General features: G+C 38.7%; 2 protein-coding genes across 4 annotated transcripts; one reads left to right on the plus strand and one right to left on the minus strand.

Annotated features, from left to right (window-relative positions):
* The first annotated feature begins 3,502 nt into the window (after nucleotides 1–3,502).
* AS1 (myb-like HTH transcriptional regulator family protein) lies at nucleotides 3,503–8,388 on the plus strand. Of its 2 annotated transcripts, none has more exons than XM_089143694.1 (2): nucleotides 3,503–4,092; nucleotides 6,793–8,388. In XM_089143694.1, the coding sequence occupies exon 2, from the start codon at nucleotides 6,850–6,852 to the stop codon at nucleotides 7,936–7,938; it is 1,089 nt and encodes a 362-aa protein (XP_088999820.1). In that variant the 5' UTR covers nucleotides 3,503–4,092; nucleotides 6,793–6,849; the 3' UTR covers nucleotides 7,939–8,388. The 2 variants fall into 2 exon arrangements, with proteins under 2 accessions (XP_088999820.1, XP_088999821.1); XM_089143695.1 differs by lacking the exon at nucleotides 3,503–4,092 and adding an exon at nucleotides 4,099–4,588.
* A 1,109-nt stretch (nucleotides 8,389–9,497) lies between these two features.
* Nucleotides 9,498–22,038, minus strand: LOC149023149 (methyl-CpG-binding domain-containing protein 6-like). Of its 2 annotated transcripts, none has more exons than XR_016171486.1 (4): nucleotides 21,464–22,038; nucleotides 10,822–10,950; nucleotides 10,157–10,742; nucleotides 9,498–10,065 (listed from the first exon to the last, which is right to left on the minus strand). XR_016171486.1 is itself a non-coding variant. In XM_089143697.1 (4 exons), the coding sequence occupies exons 1-3, from the start codon at nucleotides 22,034–22,036 to the stop codon at nucleotides 10,554–10,556; spliced, it is 891 nt and encodes a 296-aa protein (XP_088999823.1). In that variant the 5' UTR covers nucleotides 22,037–22,038; the 3' UTR covers nucleotides 9,498–10,065; nucleotides 10,524–10,553. The 2 variants fall into 2 exon arrangements, 1 of the variants encoding a protein (XP_088999823.1); XM_089143697.1 differs by having other exon boundaries at nucleotides 10,524–10,742.
* Nucleotides 22,039–22,363: the final 325 nt, after the last annotated feature.

Raw genomic sequence — 22,363 nt, forward strand, 5'->3', positions numbered from 1 at the left:
GCCTAAGGTCGGATTTTGCCACGTCATGAGTTTTAGATTCACCGGTTAAGATTCAAAAGTGGTGGGTTTAAATGTAAATATAAAAATTTTATTTTATTAAATGTATTTTTAAATTTTTAAATTTACAAAGTATACCCTTCTGAATCGCGGAGAACTCATTCCGTCAAATAGTCTTCTTCCTTGGAACCGACCCTGTGTATGAGAAGAGTGAAGATTTGATGTTCTGGATTTCTCTGGAATGGGGTTGAATCTTCTTGGAATAATAGCAGTGTTGGGCTCGATCATCATCATCAGCGGATGGAGAAAGATTCAAAGACGGGTTGGACTTGGAACTGCCGACTGCGTGAAAGATACGCTTAGAACCCGGACTGGGATCTATCGAATTCTTCCATGAAGTGATACGCGTGATGTATTTGTGAGTTTGTTGGACCCAATCTTGCACCAAGCACCAAGGCGGTTGGGTGATCAAAGCTCTCCCAGATCGATCAAAGGAATTTGAGATATTTCTTAAAACAAGATTTACGAAAGGAGACTTAGTAGAATTGGAGGAGGTTGCGAGGACCAAATTCATTGATCAAATAACGATGTTCTTTGAGTCGAGGATCCACCGCATCCCACCTCCACCAACGCCCGCTGAGGAATAGTAGTTATCAATCGGGGGTTTTCCCCGTTTGCCACCCAAGTGACATCGTCCTCGAATAGAAGTACCAAATACCAATGTAGTAGTTGCCGAGATTAACAGGCGAAAAAAACCCCAAAGACCAACCACGAGACATGGCCGCCCGAATAGATCGCCGATGGAGAGGGCACCACTCCGAAGAAATCGGGAATAGAGAGAGGAGAGAAACGAACACAAGGGGAGAAACAAGACGGCTGCACCATCGACCGCCGTGTTCAACGGTTGGTCCAAGGAAGATTGGGAATGGGCCTCCGATTCAAAATGGTATACTTTGTAAATTTGAAAACTTAAAAATACATTTAGTAAAATAAATTTTTTATATTTATATTTAAACCCACCACTTTTGAATCTCAACCGTTGATTCCAAAACTGATGACGTGGCAAAAATCTCATCTTTGGCAGCTTGCGGCAGTCGCTGCCGCAAATAAAAATCCTGGTTAGGAACCTGATGGGTTCAACTCCTACTAGCGGCATATGTAATATCCATATTCCTATATATAAAAAAATGTTTTTGTACAAAAAAAAAAATCTTTTGTTTAGTTAGCCAATGAAAGGGTCCTAACTCCTAAGATGGTTAGGAGCCTGATTTTTCAGTGGAGACGTCGTGAGTTCAATCTCTACCGGCGGCAAATGTAATATGGATATACCTATACATAAAAGCACCTTGTATCCAAAAAAAAACTTTTGTTTAGGTACGAACATAGTGAATAAATACATTAGGCTACATTTGTTTGTTGAAATAAAAGTTATGTGAAAAAATAAAAATTTTTTTTAAATCTTTAATTTAAAGAAACTTGTCTTGTGATAATGAGTCAAGCGTCTTTCACCCTAAGTTTTTATTTTTTTGTGTTTTATAGGGGCTAATTTTGGCGTACCTCTATAATACATCTAGATCTTTTTTTTCCACCCACCTTTACAAACAAAGGCAGACATACGAACTATGGTTGAAAACTAGTCAAAGAGATCAAGACTCGTCAGATCGCTTGAGGGTCTTTTTGCCCTTTATTTATTGACAATCATATGTTTTTCTTTGTACAAAAATGCTTTTTATATATGGGGATAGGGATATTACATATGTCGCGGGCAGGAGTTGAACCCATGACCTCTCCACTGAGAAGTGGGTTCCTAACCATCCTACTAGTCCTCCATTGGCTTGACAATCATATGTTGTTTAAGCAAAATATAAAATTTCTTTCGAGGCCCCAAAAAGCAAAAACAAAGGGAGCAGATTACCGGCGCAGAGTCAGGGCAGTGAAAGGTCGAGTAGTAGGGGACCATTGGAAACCGATGTGACGGATCGCTGACATGTTTGAACTTTCTGAGTCGTGGATGGACGGACTCGGGTTTGTGGTGGAAGAAGACCAGTAAGGGCACTGAGTCTGCTGCTGCTGCTACTACAGCGTGAGAGGAGAGAGAGAGAGAGAGAGAGAGAGAGAGAGAGAATGAAGAAAATAAAGTGTGAGACTGTGGAAGGTAGCAATTATAGAGAGAGATTGACAGAAACACAGAGTCGAGTCGCAATCGAGGGACTGGGAGTGCCGTGAAACGCGGAGTCTAGTCGTAGTAGACCCCTTCTTACTGAGTCTTCTGTCGTCGTATCCGTTCTCGTTCTCCTCGGGAAAACCCTATCGACTCCTGTAATGTAATGATGCTCATGCTTTTTTCCCCTTCCCCTCGGCCTCAAATGCATCTGTTCGAATTCATGTAACCAAATCATTTCGGATTTCGACTTTGATCCTGCTCAGTGATGGGACATCAGGATTTCTCTTTTTCGCCTTCCTATCCACCACAGCACAGAATCCTTGTTTGCTTTATCTTTCTAATAATTAACGAACGGTACCCAAAAGGGTATATGTTTGGATGCCTAGGAAAGGAAACGTTTTTCTTTATTTTTTCAACTCAGATTTGCCTGGGAGGCTAGCTAGGAAGACACGTTATGTGGACTTCGATTGCATTTTCTGAAAAAAACTTTTTACATATTACATACAATTTAAATATAAGACAGGATTATTGACGTTTTAATTACGGGGCAGTGGTTTTATTGTAAGTTTTATCGTATATTACTAGCAAGAAAATTCCATCATTAGCAAATGCATTATCATCATTTAAGTTTGTCTATTGATGTGATAAATTAATTTTATGACTCATACACAAAGTCTGGTTAATACATTAGTTTTTATTTTTTTTTATACGAGACTAATAGTTTTTGTCAAGGTTTAAAGTATTCCACGATACATCATTTCTATTTAATTACGCTAAAATACAATATTCGATGCTAGACAATACGTCTCTTAAAATTACCTAACTAATAAGATACTTTAATGGTCTGTTTGGTTATATGAATCAGAGATTTCAAATCTCTGGATTCATGAATTTGAGAATTATCCTCGTTTGGTTGTAAAAATCTCTAGATTCATGAAATCTAGAGATTCACCTTTTTACATTAAAAACGTGAATATGTAGATTTATGGGTAAGGAGTGAAATCTAGAGATTTAAAAAAAGCTATATATTTGCACATTTACAAAAATCACGTCGATCAAATAGTTTTTTAAGATGAATCCACAGATTTCATTCCACAACCAAACATCTAATTTTATAAATTATAACTCTATAGATTTGAAATCTATAAATATTTGAAATCTCCAAACTCATGTAATCAAACAGGCCCTAAACCTCTGTTTTTGTATTGGAGGACTACGTAAAAAATTGGATAACTGGAAGTGATATTAATAGTAGGGGTACCTCAGGGACGACGTTGAGAATTTTTCTATTTTAAAATGGTATCTTTGAGTTATCACATTTTTATCAGTTCGTTAGGCTTCTCCTGCGGCACTCCGCGAACTAAACTCAAAAAGCGTAAGAAACTGTGAAATAATGGATGCTGGCGCATTTTAGGCGCTGAAACCGAGCGTACGCCTCTATCATCATCAATGCGTTACGCAGTAACTTGTCCTTCTCCCTCCCTCTCTCTCTCTCTCTCTCTCTCTCTCTCACGTCTTCTCAGTTCTCGCTCTGCGGCTCTGCCACTCTGCAACAAAGTTTCTGGGCACCCATCACAACTGCAAAGCCAAGCATACGATACTACATTCTCTTGGGACGTCAGCACATATATTCAATTTCGACAGCTTTTCTTTTCCATTCGCATGCCCTCTTTTTTCCGCCACCGTCCAGATCTCTTCCCTTCCCCTTCTTTATAATTGGGTTTTCGTGAACAAAGCAGAAATACATTCGTATCCGTGGCGTTTCCTTCTCTTCTCCTCAATCCTCACACTGTGTCTGAAGAGCATCTCCCCGTTCCTTAAAGCCACCAACCGTTTTGATTCCCTTTTTTACTCTGCTTTTTTTTAGCCTATTTTTGGTTTTTCTTCGGTGAACCCGAAGAAGCTACTCAGTTTCGAATGGTTGGAGCACTGTAAGTGTTATATTTCTACACTGATTTGGGCTTCGATTCATCATCGAACTGTTTCTAAATTTTTTGTTATTAACTTACTATCTCGAAGTAGAATCAGTTACATTTGTCAGCTACAGTTTTTGGGTTCTTTGAGGGATGGTTGCTATTCAGGTATTTAGGATTTTAGCTTGTGGGTTGGAAAATATGTATTTACTAACTAGATCCCAGTTATGGAATGCTCGAGCAAATTTTCTCTTTGCAGTTTTTTTATGTGATTAGTAGTTGTGTTCTTTGAATTTGGTTTGTTATGTCGACCTATCTGTAGTACTTTTGGCCCAGACCCCCTTTGCTTGTGTGGAACGGTTTGTTTTTTTCCTGTCTGTGTGTGGCTACCGTTTCTTCTTGTTGCTTGCTAGCTCTCTTTAGTTGCTGCTTGACTTTTTCATCCAGAAATCCACATTACTTACTTAGTAGATGAAAGGGTCACCATTATCCATTATGTAGCTTTCCTATCCAGGTACGGCTTTTCATAACCGAATGGAGAATGGGAGTAGGGAGAATTTTGCGGTTACGCTTGAAGGTTTTGGTTTTCGCAGTGATATCATGCTTTTGTCTTGTGAAGTATATATTTTGGTCTACTACATCAGCTCATTGTGCAATCTTTAGATGTTCATACTTACTTTGTCTTTGGTGAAAATTCAAAACTTGCTCTTGTTGCCGTAGTCTTTGGGTTCTCACCTTGAATCTTCATAATTCAGAGATTGTCATCTCTGGTGGAGAAAACGAGTATATGGAAATTCTTGAAGCTTCCCTGTTTCGCTCCTATTAGCTGCAAAGACAAAACTGTTTGCCCGATGGATCTGATGGGATTAAGTATATATGGAAGATTCTTGAGGCTTCCCTGTCTCCCTCCTGAATGAAAGTCAGAGCTTTCAATGGACCAGTGACAAATGACTATCCAGACAAATTTTAAAGCAAATAAAAATTTCAGAACTTTCTATTAACGGGGGTTTCTTTAGGCTCTCTTGTCTAGAGTACGAAATATAAATAGATGTATTTGGTATGATGTTATGACCCCTGTTTTTTCATTAAAATAAATTGATTAAAAGACATATTTCGTAAATGGATCTAGGGTTGTTTATGATTTATCATCATAAAACTATTAATTTTTGTTTATGTGGGTATCATTAATGAACATATCCAGAATTACTACTTAAGTAGGGGTAAATGATAAAACTACAAAAATAATAACAAAACCTTGCTTTTCTCTCTCTCAACCTCCTCCTTGCTTCTATTACCAAAAGAGAGAAAACCTCCACCCTGCTCCGATCTCCACTTCAATAATATTTTTGGTATCATGGGATACCAAAAAAACTAGCCAAACCAATAAAAGCGAACCAAAACCGAAACCAAAGTCGATATATAATATATTATTTATCCAACTATACCAAACCTATATTTTATTATATAATATATTATGTTTAGTAGTAACCAAACAATGTTGTTTATCACTCACAACCTATTATCATAATTGATTGTTGATAAATAGGTCATAAACATAACTATAGATTATTCCAAAGAGAGCATTAGTCAATGTGCCTTTCTAGATTAATTAACAGCAAACAGGAAAAAGATAAGCAATTGCTTTTTACATTCGTTTACTCAATCTTTGCTTTTCAGATGTACTGTAACCGTTATGGTCATGCATATCCAAATTTAACTGTTATAGTCATGCATATGCAAATTGAGGGATGAGTCAAAATTCTGTTTGGGTCACATTGGTTTGATTTAAGACACTTAATTTTAAGGAGACAAGTTGGTCTATGACATGTCTTCTCCAAATACCAAAGCAGTAATGTTCATAATTTCTGTGAAAAAAATTCTCATCACTCTATCCTGATTTTGAATGTGAAACTTTTTGGTAGAATACCTGATTAATTTGATCATGGCTCAAATTTCTGCTATACCTTATTAAACTTGATCGGTTCCTTGACCTTGAAAATGCTGTAGGATTATCAACCTCAAGAAAGTATAAAATAGGTAATATCTTATCAACCTAGATGCTATAGTGTTGAACTTATGACAGTTGCATAATAATATGGAGTATCCAGAAGGAGTTCTATGTTTGATGGTTTCTGCAGACATTACTGTTTTTCTGGTTTAATTCGTATGGGATAAGAGTTTCATTCTATTTGCTTGAGGTAAACAAAAAAATGTACAGCTTGATACTTAATTCAACAGCATAATATTGTTCAACTGATTGTACATTCCATATCCTGAAATTCCACAGAGAATTGTACATGCATATACATGAGGTATTAAGCCTTAAAATCAAACCATACACCTAGCAAAACTTCTATCACGTTACTGATACTCAAAATAATGGCTTTTCTTTTCAAGGGAATTTGCTATTCATGATTGGTGCAAAGTAAACAGTTCTTTTTGTTTGCCGCTGGATGGATGATTCGTGCATGATGCAATGGGTTTGTAGAGATGTAATTGATGGATAGTAATCTGAAGCCATTATAGGTATTAAGTAAAATTAAGAAAAATGGTTGAAATACTAATGGCATTTCACGCTTCCATTTTAGGTTCCTCTTTTCTCTCTTGCTTAGAACTCCATTTAAGAGATCCTTTTTGCTGTTTGAATTGAGACTATACAAGTAACATTCCCCATTCCATCTGAGGCAGATCTGATTCAAGACATTCAATCATTTTCAGGTTACACCATGAAGAATCTGTGTCCAAAGCAATGGGCAGTGGTGCTTGCTCCAGGAAATGAAGGAGAGGCAACGCTGGAGAGCTGAAGAGGATGCTCTGTTGCGTGCATACGTGAAACAATATGGTCCAAGGGATTGGAACCTTGTATCACAGCGCATGAACAGGCCACTTGATAGGGATGCTAAATCTTGCTTAGAAAGGTGGAAGAACTACCTGAAACCTGGTATCAAGAAGGGTTCTCTTAGTGAGGAGGAACAGCGTCTTGTTATCAGACTTCAAGCCAAGCACGGTAACAAGTGGAAGAAGATCGCAGCAGAGGTTCCTGGGCGTACTGCCAAGAGGCTAGGCAAGTGGTGGGAAGTGTTTAAGGAGAAGCAGCAGAGGGTGCAGGACCGTTGCAAGGCAGTTGACCCTATTGAAGAGGGCAAGTACAATCAGATTCTCGAGAATTTTGCAGAGAAGCTTGTAAAAGAGTGTCAGACACCACAGTGCCTGATGGCCACTTCCAATGGAACCTTCTTGCACTCTGACCAGACTACACCTCCACCTCCACCAAATTTGCTTCCTGCATGGCTTTCAAGTTCTAACGGTAGAACTACTGTGAGACCTCCATCACCTTCCGTTGCACTTACGCTCTCGCCCGCAACTACAATGCCAGGTTCTGCCATCCCCTGGCTACAGCCTGAAAGAGGTGGGGAAAATAATTCCATGCTCCTGGGTAGTTTGCCACCACAGGGAACAGTTCCTGCAACTGCTGTTGGAGATAGTCTGATGATATCTGAGCTTCTGGAGTGTTGCCGAGAATTGGAAGAGGGGCACCGTGCTTGGGCAGCACACAAGAAGGAAGCAACGTGGAGATTGAAACGGGTGGAGCTGCAGCTAGAGTCTGAGAAGGCAAATCGTAGGCGAGAGAAAATGGAGGAGATAGAGTTAAAGGTAAGAGCCCTCAGGGAAGAGCAAAAGATAACTCTGGACCAGATTGAAGCAGAATATAAGGAACAGTTAGCAGGTCTGAGGAGGGATGCTGAGGCCAAAGAGCAGAAGTTGGCTGAGCAGTGGGCTACAAAGCACCTGCGGCTTATGAAGTTCCTTGAGCAGGCTGGATGCAGGACTGGGCCTGCTGACCTAAGTGGCAATGGCCGGTGAGGATTGATGCTGCATTTGATTTGGGTTTCTAGCAACCAATTTGAATGTTAGATGCCATGCTTAGTCTTGTATTCCTTCACTCTGCATATGCTCAAATGGTTTTTTTTTCTTTTCTACCTGTTTTGGCTATAACATGAACAAAAGTATGAATCGTTGCTAGGACCTGAATTTCCATGTCCTGGGCACAAGTTTAATCTTGTATAATATACTTTGTCTGTGACAACGTTATAAATGGATGGACGATCCAGTTCCTTCATCAGCCTGTATGTGTATGTGGTTATTTTTCCAAAAAGCTGTTTTACGTAAAATCACTGTGCTAGTAAATGTGGAAGCTTTGGTGAGTATTAGATTGCTGAGCAGATGCTCGGAACGTATACAATTCTATTCCAAAAGTTCTAGGGATGATCTGACCTATTTTTGAATCTACAATGCTACTCCTCCAGTATCCGATTCATGTGGTATTCAGTTGATTGACTTCATCGGATTTTAAACAGAATAATATTAAAAACAAAAATAATGAGAAAATCAAATATCTGATCCAACCGATACGATACATCTCGATACGTATCTCCATTGAATTACACTAAAATACATTAGCCAGAGTGATACAATACTTGATGCAGGGCAATACATCTCTGAAAATTACCTGATACAATACTTGATACCAATACTTTAAACCTTACCTAAGATGAATTGAAGAAAAGGTAGTGATACTCTTAAATCTCATCCTTAAAACTTTCTAAAAATGTCAATATTCTCCATCTAGGTTCCATTGAATATAATCAAATACAAATATATTAACACCCCCATCCAAGCTTCATGGTAATGCAGTTCGAAAGAGTTCCTTTCATAGTAGAAGATCTTGCTCTCGAGAGAAATCTCGCTACATTGAAAAAGAGAGATCTCGACCATCTCGGTGAGATCTCGGTCGAGATATACAACTTTTTGGCGTCAACTCGGTGGCCCATCTCGGTGGGTTTTAGGGTCTCAATTGGGTTGAAACTTGGTATTTAGCTTATTTAAGGCCTTTTGAACACATTGGTAGCATTGGATTTGTTAGAAACAACCTTATGTATGATTTCTAAGTCTACCTATAGTGTAAAACCGAAATGTAGTAGGATTAGGGAATGCAATGTTATACAACATGTAATATAGAACCTTTAAGGCACATAAATGAAAAGCAAGTATATCAAATGCATCAACTAACTTAAATGTTATCAAAATTCCATCCAGTATCACAATCTCAATTTTCAAGAATAAAATAATTATACAACCATTAAAAGTTCTATATAAGTTATTAAATCATAAATTCATAAGACAAGTAGAAAATGATTGATCTTCCTTGTTGTAGATGTGCTAAGAGTAATTGCAAGTGAAAATTTAGCCAAAATCCACAAAAAAAAGGGTAAAATTTGAGAGTTCCAGCGAGATCCAGGGCGAGATATGGCGAAATCTCAAGCGAGATATCTCGCACCATGGTTCCTTCCACAATTTATCATTATCTCAATTATTTATTATTGGCTACTGAATATTTACATACATATATATATATATATATATATATATATAGATAACTTGGGGTGGGGTTCAAACTTCTTTTTTTCAAGAAAATCCGTGATAACGTTTTGTCAAGGTGCCATTTCTGGTATGAATTATTGATAATCAAATTACTTGCAAGATCAAACTATAGAACCCAAATAGGCTTCTAACGAATAAGTTGTAACTTTTATAAAGGTGCAACATTTTGTGTGCACCTTCATGACCACCTCCTGTTCATGCCCTGGGTGCACACACGTTGAAAGTCTTTCTGCAAGCATTTTAGTATAAATTGAAGTCAGATTCAACACCAAAATTCTTAAAGCATCCAGTGATGAATGTTTACCAGTACACGGAGAAACAGTTGTTGAATGTTTATTTTTGAGGCTTTGCTCACATACACTTTTCATCCATTTCAAATATAACAAGACAGACATTAGAAAAGTAAGGTACACTAGAGCAAGGGTTCATTTATACACTTAGCTTCTAATGTTCCCACACACTTCCAGGCCTAAACTGATGTCATAGAGAAGAATAACAAATGCTTCTCAAATCTGCGTTGCGTCCTTCTCTTTCAGAAGTTGTATTTACCTGCAAGTGAGAGTTGTCAGATAAAAAATAAGTGGCCCGAGATTCAGATGATACATTATGTAACCAAGGCGTTAAAATGGATGATCCCTACCCCATGTCATACACCTGAACCCGCTCACCAAGACCTTTCATCAGTCCGTTTTATGTGCAGGCTGCAACTTGTGTGGGGGTCCAAGCCCAATTCAGTTACATGATTGATGACAAAAGACTCTTTAAATCATCAAGGACAATAAAGAAAGGCCAGCAGGGGACAAATGGGTTGGGTTCATTGAACACCATAGTTCTCCACTTGATAACCTATTTAAGGGAAATGCCTGAACAGAATCAAGGCAGTTTGTGTTCATTAAACATAACATGAATCATTCCCACCAGCGACTGATGAACTGGCATCGTGACTCAGACTAGAGAAGTGCATTGTTGATGGAGTGCGCAAAACTATGTAAAGGTGATGCTCGTACCGTTGCTGAAGGAAAATATATAATTTCCCTTCACCCTAGCTTGCTTGACTCGGGCAGGGTTTCATCACCAATAAAAGGGGTCCACAACCCATTCACAGAATCAGTAAGAACCCATCGGACTTTTGCTGGCCGGCTGTTGAAATTGAAGCTTGAAGAGTTGGATCTTTTCCCTTTAGAGTTGGACCCATTTCTTCTACCATATCCAGAACTCTCTGAAACCTACAGAAGAAGTCAAAGAACATTTGATTACAATTGAACCAACAGTACTTCAAGCCAAGAAGAATTTAACCTAACTAACCATTATGTTGGTCTCGATGTTACTCTTCATTGAGTTTGCCTTCTTCCTTCCACTTGATCCTGTTTGGATAAAGGAAAGCACTTCTTTCTTTGACCGAAATTGACGTCCCGAGACTGGATCATAGAAATACTGCACGACACAGTCACATCATAATGTTTCTAGTCCACCTGAAGAAACCACGAACTTCATTGCTCCATATAGTGATAGCAGAAGTATTAACGCACTAGTAGCCATGCCAGGAAAAGAAGAATAGCTTGCAGTTTCAAAAAAATTTGGAATTCTTAGCTTCTCTAGGAATCCTATTCTTGGTCTACTGTAGAATTCCATTTTAAGTGAACTTTCATTTTCAGTCTATTTTCCTGTTTTGATTAATGTTATATGTCCTAGTTTAGGTTGGATTACCTATAACTTCAGTCATGCTATAAATAGATCTCTTTCCACTGTGTCCATGGTTTCGGAACAGCAAGTGCAGCTGGAGGTTTTTGAGGCTGTCTTGAAGTATCTTTAAGTCTATTATTCATCAATCAATTAGGTAGTCCATTATATATATAGTTTTGTCAAAGCTTCCGCCTAGGCGCCGCCGTGTCCATCGGCAACAAAATGTGAAGCATGAGCCATACTCAACATCAAGAATCAATGAATCAATAAATGCCTAGGCGGATGCTTTGACAACCATGGTTTGATGACATGAACTTATGTTTATGTTCTTTTTTTGAATAATTTTTCATAATTATGATTTTTGAATGCTTTTATTTTTATTTTTAATGAATGTGACTATTCAACATTTGTCTAGCTTATTATAGAAAGTAGTTGTATTGAAAAGTAGTGTAAAAGTAATTGAATTGCAACTTTTTACCCCAATCGCTTTATTGCTGCCTATGCGCCGCTTTATCGCCTAATCACCTAGGCGGAGCCCCCAATCACTTTGGTAGCCTTGCTGCCTTGACAGCCATGTGTGTGTGTGTATATATATATATATTCCCTTGGGGCTGTAGCCCGCCCTTTGGAATGGGTAAACAAGGTCTATGCTCAACGTAGGCGGGATCCAGAAATTAATTCTCTTACTAGGATTTTTTAGTATTCTTCAGTTTCATGGCTGATTTCAGATATGTTTTCTCTTCATGTAATAGAAGCAATTAACAATTAACATCAGAGCTTCCCCATTGGTGTAAGTGATTCAACCCCAAGTCGGGGGCCACTCTTCATGATCTCTTAAGTTGAAATCAGCAGTAAATTAGGGTTTTAAACCCTTCATAGTGGCAATTTACAGGACAGCAGATATAAGGGCTAAATACACCCTGCAGCTAGGGTTTCTAGGGTTCCAAGGGTTTTTTTTGGGGGGTAGAGGGGAATGAGGGTTAGGTTTGGCTAGAAGGTTTAGGTTAGGGTTTTGAGGATAATAAATCTGAATTCCATAATTATAGTGTTCAGATTAAATTCCAGAATTCTAGGGTTTAAACAATTAGGGTTTTCTCAACTTCAAGGGTTTCTAATGGGTGGCTAGGGTTAGGGTTATAATCGAAGTCAAGGAGAGTTTATGGAGGGTGATCCTAAGAGGAATAGGGGTTTCAATGAGTGGCTTGAAAGTTAAGAATGAAAGTAGGTTAGGGTTTTGGGGAATTTATGGCAGCAAAAGAATTAGGATTTAAACTAGGGTTTGGTTGATCTCCTTGGGATGAAATTTAGAGGGAAGGTCACTAGAGTTGGGGGGATGAGGCTGCTAAAGTTTGGGACAGATCTAACGGTCAGATTGCCATAGATCTGACCCTGAATTTTAGGTCCTAGAAAAAGTCTGAAAGTTCCTACAAAATTCCGGAGAACAGAAAAAAGGGTGATATGGGAATTAGGGTTATGGTTTTAAATTTTGCGGATGGGTAGGGGTTGACGCAAGCTACAGGGAAAGGAGAAGATGAAGGTTGCAATGGAAGATGAAGGAGAAGGTAGGGGCCGGGTTAGGATTTGGCTGTACTTACTTGAAGATGATAATGGGAGCTTGAAGAACACCCAAAACTGTGGAATCATAAACACAAACAGCCACAAGTCTCCACTCCTAGGGAATCTGATGTAAACCAGGCCTAGGGTGGTGGTAATTTGGTAATTCCCTAGGCTTAGGGTTCAGTACAGTCCAGGAGTTTCCAGCAATAGAAAGAAGGGTTCCTAAAGGTTTTTAGGGCTGTTCAAGCCTGTTGTAACTGAAGTTTCAGATCTGAAACAATGGAAAGTTTAAGTTCAGATATGAAAATAGGAGACCTAGGACTGGTCTTTAGGTTTTGGCTAGGGTGGAAGGTGGGTTAGGATGCTGGTTCTGCTTCTCAGAACTGACTTCCAACACTCTCTCCTCAACTAGAATGTATCGAATTGATTAGAAATTAAAGAAATCAGATTTCTGGAATTCTAAATTTTCTGCAAATTGCTAAGGTTGAAGATGAAGTGCAGGTTTTTTGTTAAACTTCAGAGTTGGACAGGTTTGGTTGGGAAAAATAAGAGTAGGAATGGACTCTAGAGGCTTGGGCAATTCTAACAGGTAGTTAGGAGAGCTTTGGGCTGGGACTAGAGGTTTCCTAGATGGTTTAGGATTTGCTGCCGCTGGAAGAAGAGGAAGATGGGAGAGCTTGCTGGTGCAAGGGGAAGGGTTAATGTTGGTTGAGACTAAAGAGGAAGGGAGGGAGATGACTTGCGATGGGAGGAGAAGGGTTTTTAGGGCTTAGCAGAGGGGAATTGGGGCGGGGGTGGCTACGGTCAGATGGGGAAGGGGCTGTGAGAGGTGTGTGCGCTTGGGGACGGGTGGGGAATGATTTGTACTTACTTGTGAAGGTGCTGGAATGCTGGATCCTGTGCAGGAATGTCTTGAAGATTACTTGAAGTAGTTGAAATTGAAGAAGCAGCAGAAATTCTGAACTCAAGACTCCAAACCAAGGCCCACCCGATGAAGGAGACCCTGGTCCTTACTCAACAATTCAATTAATCATCAAAAACTGAAATCATATTACAAAGAAAGGCTATTTATAGCCTGGGAAAGCAGACACATTGACTCAACTTAGGATGTCCCTTTCTGATAAGGACTCCTTTACAAACTAACTTGGACTCTTGAATTTAAAATACTGACTCAATAAATAAGATAGGAGACCTAATCCTAACTCAGCTGGACTCTTTTAAACTTAACTTGACTCACAAGTAAACTTATCCAAAACAAATCCAAACTAGACTCGAACTGGAATCTGAATGACTCAATTGCAGACTCCAAGGTTGTCAAGGAGGTAAGGCGACCAAAGCGATTGGGGCTCCACATAGGCAATTAGGTGACAAAGCGGTGCCTAGGCGGCAATAAGGAGACCAAAGCAGTTGGGTAAAAAATTTTCAATACAACTACTTATAAACTACTTTTAATACAACTACTTTCTATAATAAGCTAAACAAACATTTAATATTCATACTCATCCAAAAAAGAAAGCATTCAAGAATCATAATTATGAAAATTATCCCAAAAAAAAAACACAAACACAAGTTCATCTCATCAAGCATCGTAACAATGACTATGTACTAACAGGGTCAACACGATAAATTAATAGATCTCATTATTCCGATTTCCAAGTCATTGTCCATTTAATGATTCATTGATTCTCAACGTTGAGTATGGCTCATGCTTCACATTTTTTTGCTGACAGGTACAAGGGTCGTTTGCAATTTGGGCCTCAATTCCTAAATGATTAAGCTATTAAATTTTTTTACAGCTTTGTAGAATTAATTTTGATTTAAAAAAAAAAAAAAAAAAGTTAAGAAAAAATATTATGTACAAAATGTAAAAAAAACGGCTACTTTAGCGTCTAAGAGGCAATAAGGCGCACAAGGTGACAAAGTGGTAGCACTTAGGCCAAAAAGCAGCAAAAACATAATGCATCAATTAAGCAGTTAAAAACAAGGCGGTTGAAGAACCACCTTGCCGCCTAGGTGGACGCTTTGACAACATTGACGCAAAGCTTTGGGCAATAAGCTTATAGGACCTATACCTCTTTATCTTGCCATCCCCCCTTTTTGAGTTTATATACCCATTTACTATCAATAGCCTTTCTACCCTTTGGCAATTATACTAAATTCCATGCATTATTCTTTTGAACCACTTAAAACTCTTCTTTTATTGCATCTTCCCAACACGTTATATTATCCCCATTGATGCCATGAAAGAATGGTTCTTCATTTAAAGCTACCAATGCTCTAAGAGTATTGGGATCAACATATTCTTTATACATTTTTGACAATCAAGTTTGTAATGTAGGTCTTTCTACCAAAGGTACCCAAATTTCTTCAACATTAACTGATGCAAGATGAAAGAATTTTTCTTTGTATGCTTCTTTTTCTTTGTATGCCTTGATTATCGAGATTCATAACAACTTCATCATAAGCACCCTCATTTGAAGATCTTGTAGGTTGCATGTGAAATTAATGAGTATCCTAACAATTGACTTTTCTTATCAACTTTCTTTTCCACCATCTTAATCAACATAGAGGATTCATCAAAATGCACATCCTGGCTTATGATGATCTTATGGGTATTTGGATCCCATAATCGATACCCCTTTACATTCTTCCCATATCCCACAAAGGTACACTTATTAGATTTTGGATCAAACTTTCTCCTTCGATAAATTAGGATCAAAGCATATGGATCACATCCAAACATTTTCAAATTTGAATAATCACAAAGAGTTTCATACCATATCTCATATGGAGTCTTTCCACCCAAAGTCATTGAAAGAATTCTATTTACAAGGTAGCATGCCATTAACACTGCTTCCGTCCACAATTCTTTGTCCAAGATGCATTGCATAGGATAGCCAGAACCTCTCCAATGTCCTATTCATATAATCATATGCTCCACCACTCCATTTTCTTGTGGAGCATGCATAACCATATGATGCCACAAAATTCCTACTTCCTTGCAAAAATCAGCAAATTCATTTTTTGCATATTCCATCTAATTATCTGTATTTAAAACCTCAATGCTTCTATTGATTGTTGTCCCCACCTCAACCTTGAAATTCTTAAATGCCATTAACACAGAACTTTTTTACTTAAAAATTATCACCCATACTTTCCTTGAGAAGTCATTAATGAAAGTAACAAAGTATTGAGCACCACAATAAGACGCATTCGGTGATGGACCCCTAACATCTGAGTGAATGTAGTCAACTATCCCTTTACTTGTGTGTATGTTGGGTTTAAAAGCTCTTCTGTGATGCTTCCAATAGACACAATGCTTAAAAAATCCGTTCTCCGAGAAATTCAGATTCAGATAAGTTTGTTTTTCATCAAAACATCATCCCCTTTTCACTCATGTGCCTAAATCTTCAATGCCATAGCCTAAGAGGAACATCTCCTTTATCAACCACCACATTTGCAACATCATCCATTAAAGAAATACCAAACAACTAATTCAAGAGACCAACCCAAAGTCCCTTCGTGATAACAAGAGCACCTCTTGATACTCTGGGGACTCCATCTCCCCCCGAAAATTTTGCAACCTTCCTTTTCCAAAGTAGGTAAAGAAACTAAACCTATTGTTATATCTAGAACATGTTGAACATTTTCAAGTGTGCAAACAATATCATCAAACATCTCTAAACGTAACAATCCAATGCCAAATGTTCTACTAGTTGAGTTATTTGTCATCTTCACCAATCCTCCTTCACATGCCCATACGTGTTAAACCAAGATTTGTTTGGACACATTTGATGTGTAGCACCAATGTCGAGAACCCAATTTTGGTGAAATTCCAGATTACAACCCACCATTAACACTTCATCTTCAATAAGACTAGATGTAGTAGCCATAACTTCATTACCCGCCTTAAAATTATCACCAACATCATCTTTGCCTTTATAATTTCTGGAGTTAGAATTTTTTTTTTCTTTCTTTGTTGGGACAATTTCTTTTAAGATCTCCACTATCTCCACAAAATCAACAATTATACTTGCCATCATATCCCTTGAATGTAGAACAATGTCTTAACTTGCTCCTTAAATATCCTTAGAAGAGTCCTGACACTCCTTGCTTTTACCCCTTGGCATATTAGCTTTCAATGCCATCTCCAAAGAACTTCCCAAAGAAGCAAATTTTCAGAGTTCTTAGGTAAGTAATGTGCTACAAATCAAATCATAGTTAAGAAAATCCCCCTTGCTACAATTTAAGGTAGCTACCAAATGAAATGTGCAAATTAAAACCACCACCTTGTCTTCATCCTTTATCTTCTCTTTAACACTTTTCAATGGATAAAGCATGTTATTTTTTAACTATCCTTTATTCTTAAAGAAAATAATTTCTCATAAAAAAATTCTATCTATGAAAGACTTTGAAGTAGATACTTTCCAAATTTAACCACAAATCCGCTATTGTTTTTCATGTGCAAAATTTCATTAGACAAGCTCAACCATATAGTAAATATAGCCTTGAGATTCATCTCTTCCCAATTGTCATCCTTCATTCCCTCCTGTTTCCTATCCCTTCTTAACAACACCTTGTAACAAACATATTGGGGTTAACAAATCTTTCATCTTCGTTTTTTATAACTCTAAGATTGACTTTCCATCAAATGGCTCCACTCTAAATGTATGAACACTTAATACTCCGAAGTGGATGCACAAAACCTTGCTCTAAAACCAATTCTAGTAACCAAGACCCAATCCAAAGAATCGGGACAATCACCTTCTATTTGCTTCTTTTTTTAATTTGATGGGCCCATTTCTAGTCAAATATTAGTTAGATTATGAGTTCACATAAAGTGGGCCTTGGAAAAAAAGAAGAAGTTGAAAACTAGTTTTCTAGTGAGTTACTTTCAAGATAAGGGGGCTTTGAGAAAAATGTGAGATGAAGTTTTGGGGTTTTTTAGTCTTGTGATCAATGGTTGTCAAGGCCATGGTGGGAGATCTCGCTCTTAAGCGAGATCTTGCCACTCCAAAATAGTGAGATCTCGGTCAAGATCTACCAAAATTCTGGCATAATCTCAGTGCCCCATCTTGGTGGGTTTTAGGGCACCGGTTGGGCTAAAACTTAGTAGTAGTCTATTTAAGGCCTTTTGAACACATTGGTGGCCTTAGATTTGTGAGAAAACAACACTAAGTATGTCTTCTAAGTCCACCCTATGTGTAAAACCAAAATGTTGTCAAATACAAGGTTAGACAACATGTAATGCAGAGATATCAAGTAATTCATGTTATCAATTATCAAGTATCAAATACATTACACATCAAACAATCAAAGAACTTAAATGTCTTCAAATTTTAAAACCATAAAAAGTTTTAGACTTTTAGTAAGTCATAAATCATAATCCATAAGTTTAAAATCACAAGAGTACAAAAGTAAGATTACAAGACAACAAGAGTATCACTTAACATTCTGCATCAATTGATTCTGAACGGTGGCCACATACGACTCCCTAGTCAACTCATCACTGTAGTATGTCACATGTCGGTTTAAATATCACGTTAAATTTGTTTCCATGAAAGTGTAGATCAAAGCTAGTAAATGAACAATTATTTATACTAGACTCACACACCCATTGTAGAACATTCTATTTGAAAAAAATTCAAATTTGGGGGAAAATCTTACCTTTGTTGAAGATCTAGTTGAAATAGGCTTGAATGATGATAATCTGATGTTGTAGATGAGTTAAAGATGTTTAGAAGTTGAATCCCCAACAAATTCCAGCCAAAAATCAAGTTTCTGACAAGTTTTAAGGGTTGCAAAGGCGAGATATGCCTCTCTCGAGCGAGATAGGGGGTTTTAAAACCCCCTAAACCAGGTGTTTGGACTAGAGATGGCAAGATCTCGCCGAGATGTAACGAGATCTCCCATCTCTCTCCTCTCGTCTCGCTATCTCAAAATAGCGAGATATCTCGCGAGATCTCCCACCATGGTCAAGGCAAAGGCAAAGCTAGGCGATAAAGGGCAATGAAAACCAATGTGACACCGAGTAAGGCAATAAGGCAACACTTGATCACCTTGACCCAAAAATGGGCCTAGGTGCCTACGGCCGCCTAAGAGTACGCTTTGATAACCATGCTTGTGATTTTGCAAAAAAGGTTCCCTCCCCCCCAACCTCTCTTGCTGTCTCTTTTCAATCAAAGCTTAAGCTTGGTGTTGAAGGTTTCTTCAAAAGCTTGAAGGTGGAAGGATAGGTGTTGTTTGAGGTTTGATGAGACGTCACCGTTGTTAAGGTAACATTATATCTACTCAAACCTAGTATTATTTTGGAGTTGAACAGTGAAATTTTTTTGCCACCATCCCATGGAGTAACTAATCTTGAACATTTTCGATTAGTGAACCACGTAAAAATCTCGTGTATCTTGATTACTTTTCTCGTGTGGTCGTGTTCTTCTATTTTGCTTTGTGTTTGTCTCCATTTTATTTGCACAAGATCCTTGGGCATTATCTTCTTGTTTGTTTGGGTGATTTGTTTTATTGCCTGGTTCCCTAGATTGGGTCTTGACTGCTACACTTGGAATATAGATAGAAAAGTGGTCTACTCCAATATCCTTAAAGAAGACTGACGTGAGTCCTTTGAGCTGCTCGAAACAAAGAATCTATAAACTAACATGAACACGGTTGACCCCTCTATAATTGGGCCCAAATCTTAAACCAAAGAAGCCAATCCAAAGCTAGTCAAAATCCCATTGAAGGGCATTTTTGTCATTTTCTAGGGCTTTTACGGCTCAATAAGGATATAAAGAGAATCCCCTTGATCCAAAGGTGATGGATCTATTTGTAGTTTCTTATTTGAGTTAGTAGTTTGAAAGTTATAATCCACTTAACGTTGAGTTGACTTGAGTTGAGTTAATTAGTTGTGGATAAGATAAGATCCTTATCCAAACGGGTTCTGATCTTTTAGGAGTTTGTTTTGATTTAAAGTTATTGGTTGAGTCATAAGATATCTAATTAGCATATACTCTTAAAGATAACTTCAAAGTGAAGTAGTAAGAATTCAATCTAGGGTTGTGGTCTCGTAGTACTTTGATTCCTTTTTGAGTGAAAGTGGTCTAGAGTTGGGATCCTTATCTTTTAGGAATTCCAAAGCCTAGTCAAGGTCTTTTATTTTTAGGCTATAAATAGCCTCTTCTGGCATTGTAATTTTGAGTTCTGATGATTAATACATTTGATTAAGTTGAGGACCAGGGTCTCCTTGTTAGGTAGGCCTTGGTCCCAACCCCCAAAAAAAATTCCTTTGCCTTCCCTCCTTGTCCATGACCCCTTCCCACCCCACCCCTTTCCTTGCTTGCACAGCCCTAGAGTCCCCTCCCCTTTGCTGATGTACCTTAACAGCAGCATTCCCCAAACCCTATGGACCACCCTAAGCCCTGCCCCTAAGCCCCACAACTCCCCTAGCCCTTCTCTACTGACCAGAGCCTCCCCTTTCCCCACTCTCTTCCCAGCGATACAACAACCTAGTCCCATTAGGAAATCCCAATTCCCAGCCCCTTCCCACTCCCATTCATCCCCAATCACACTGCAGGAAACCCTAGGTTCAAGCCCTACCATTATTTTCTACAAATCAGTCCTATTCCCTAAGTTGGAAAAACATGCACTTCATCTTCCTCCTTGAGATTCCACATAAAATTTAAAATTCCAGAAATCTGATTTTTATCAAGTTCTGTCAATTAGATCCCATTCTAGCTGAAAGGATAACAATAGAAATCAGCACTGTTCAGCAGAAACTGCAAGGAGTAGCCTTCTTCTACCTAGCTGAAACCCCAATTTGGCCTCCAAATTCAAAATTCAAATCTGGAATTCTGATTACAATAGGACTCAAATTTGAAATTCAATTTCAGCAGGCTCTAAATCACCTTAAAAACCCTAAACCATCCCCCTTTTGCTGGAATTTCCTGGGCAACACCTACGTCTAGGTAAATTACCAAATTAAACCTTAGCCCTAGACCTGGTTTTCATCATAAACTCGACAAGTTGGTCGTTTTCTTAACTGTTCTCCTGCATTTCATAGCACTAGGACACCAACTTTAAGAAAGAAAAAAAAAAAAAGATATATATGATATATCCCTGCATTGCACATTTACTCAACCTACTCATAATAAGCTTCTTTAATTTCCCTTGGAATATAGCAATTCTGTGTTTTGCTAATCTTTTGCACACCATAAGGCAACATCAATTCTGAAGCACATTTACTGGATGGTGTACCACAATTTTATCATTTAACCTAGTCAGCATTTTCCAAATGTGTAGTAATAAAATATAATTTATTCGATTCATTTAACATTTCACCCGCAAAATACCTAGATGGCTCAAAATATAAAATGTGATATGCCTCGTTTTGAAACTTTTTTTGCAGTGATGTCTAGAAGTTATTCATGACCACTTCCACAAAGGCAGCAGAATGAGGTGAACAGATTGCCCGGGGGTGGAACTGGTAGATTTTCTGGCCCAACCAGATACGAACTGTTGACCATAAGGCGTTGTTACCAACTGAGCCAACCCCTTGGGCTAACAAACAACAGTTCCATTTACCCAATTTGCAAGTACAACACTGCAGCCAACCAAACAAGATGGAGCAGTAAAGGACTTCCACGTCAATATAAAACCAGGTTAAATCTCCTATGTTTTGCAGGGAATACATAAATATTCTGTTTAACAAAATTACCCGGTCTTTCATCCCGGCGGTAACACCGGATCCTCGAATTCTGCTCTCCATCAACCAACCAGATGGTAACCAGTCTGGTGTCTTGGGCGATGCCTCGATCATCGCCAGCTCCAGCCCCGTTCTAGGAGCCGCTCTCTTCCGCTGAGGCTGGGACTGAGACTCCGGTTGCGGTTCGGTGTTTTCAATAACAGGCACGGGCTCCTCTTCATTCCCACCATCCAACCCATTTGCCTCCGGAGCCACCACAGTAACTCCCTCTCCATTGATAGATGATTCATTAACCTCTGACGACGGCGGAGGAGGAGGCAGTGGCGAAGATTCGGCGGCAACTATCGGGCCGTCATCAACCGTTCGTTCAATGTCGATTTCAGCCCTTGTTGCTTCGTTGAGAGGTGTTCCAAAGTCAACTCCGCCCATCGCAGCTTCAGTTCGATAGTCTATATGAGAATCGTAAAATTCAATTTCAAGATCTAAGGTTGTGCCAGTAACGGTTCTGGCGAGCAGGTCGGATTCAGCCGGCTCATGCGATGAGGGAGGATTCATCTCTTTCTCTGAATTCTTCGAGTCTGACATGACTAACGAAGAGGCAGGCCCGGCACTCAGCAGGGTCACAGGCTTTATAGCCAAGGGACAATGTGACATGTATCGGCTCATTACTCGTCATCAAAAGTTGTAAATCGGGATTCGGAACGATCTGGAATCGCCCAGAGTCGTTGAAAAGCCCATATACAAAAATCCAAACTTAGTCAATGGTGGGTTAGTGGAGCGGTTAAAAGCCCAGACTCCTATGGGGAGGTCTTGGGTTCGCACCCATCCGGCGACATTTCAACGAAGCCCCACAAAAAAAAACGAAACAAAAAGAGCGATTGGAGGAATAATAATATGAAAATTTTCAAAAAT

Source organism: Hakea prostrata, chromosome 2 (assembly GCF_041222555.1).
Source record: "Hakea prostrata isolate BN-2017 chromosome 2, UWA_Hpros_2, whole genome shotgun sequence".
Classification (NCBI taxonomy): domain Eukaryota; kingdom Viridiplantae; phylum Streptophyta; class Magnoliopsida; order Proteales; family Proteaceae; genus Hakea; species Hakea prostrata.

What these genes read in the sequence shown, in the direction of transcription:
- LOC149023149 (XM_089143697.1), bottom strand. Translation starts at nt 22,036, where the DNA reads ATGTCAGACTCGAAGAATTCAGAGAAAGAGATGAATCCTCCCTCATCG. An exon ending in CCGCCGGGATGAAAGACCGG is followed by an intron (nt 10,951 to 21,463) that starts GTAATTTTGTTA and finishes TGTGTCGTGCAG; the next exon opens with TATTTCTATGATCCAGTCTC. An exon ending in ACATCGAGACCAACATAATG is followed by an intron (nt 10,743 to 10,821) that starts GTTAGTTAGGTT and finishes CTTCTTCTGTAG; the next exon opens with GTTTCAGAGAGTTCTGGATA.
- AS1 (XM_089143694.1), top strand. Translation starts at nt 6,850, where the DNA reads ATGAAGGAGAGGCAACGCTGGAGAGCTGAAGAGGATGCTCTGTTGCGT.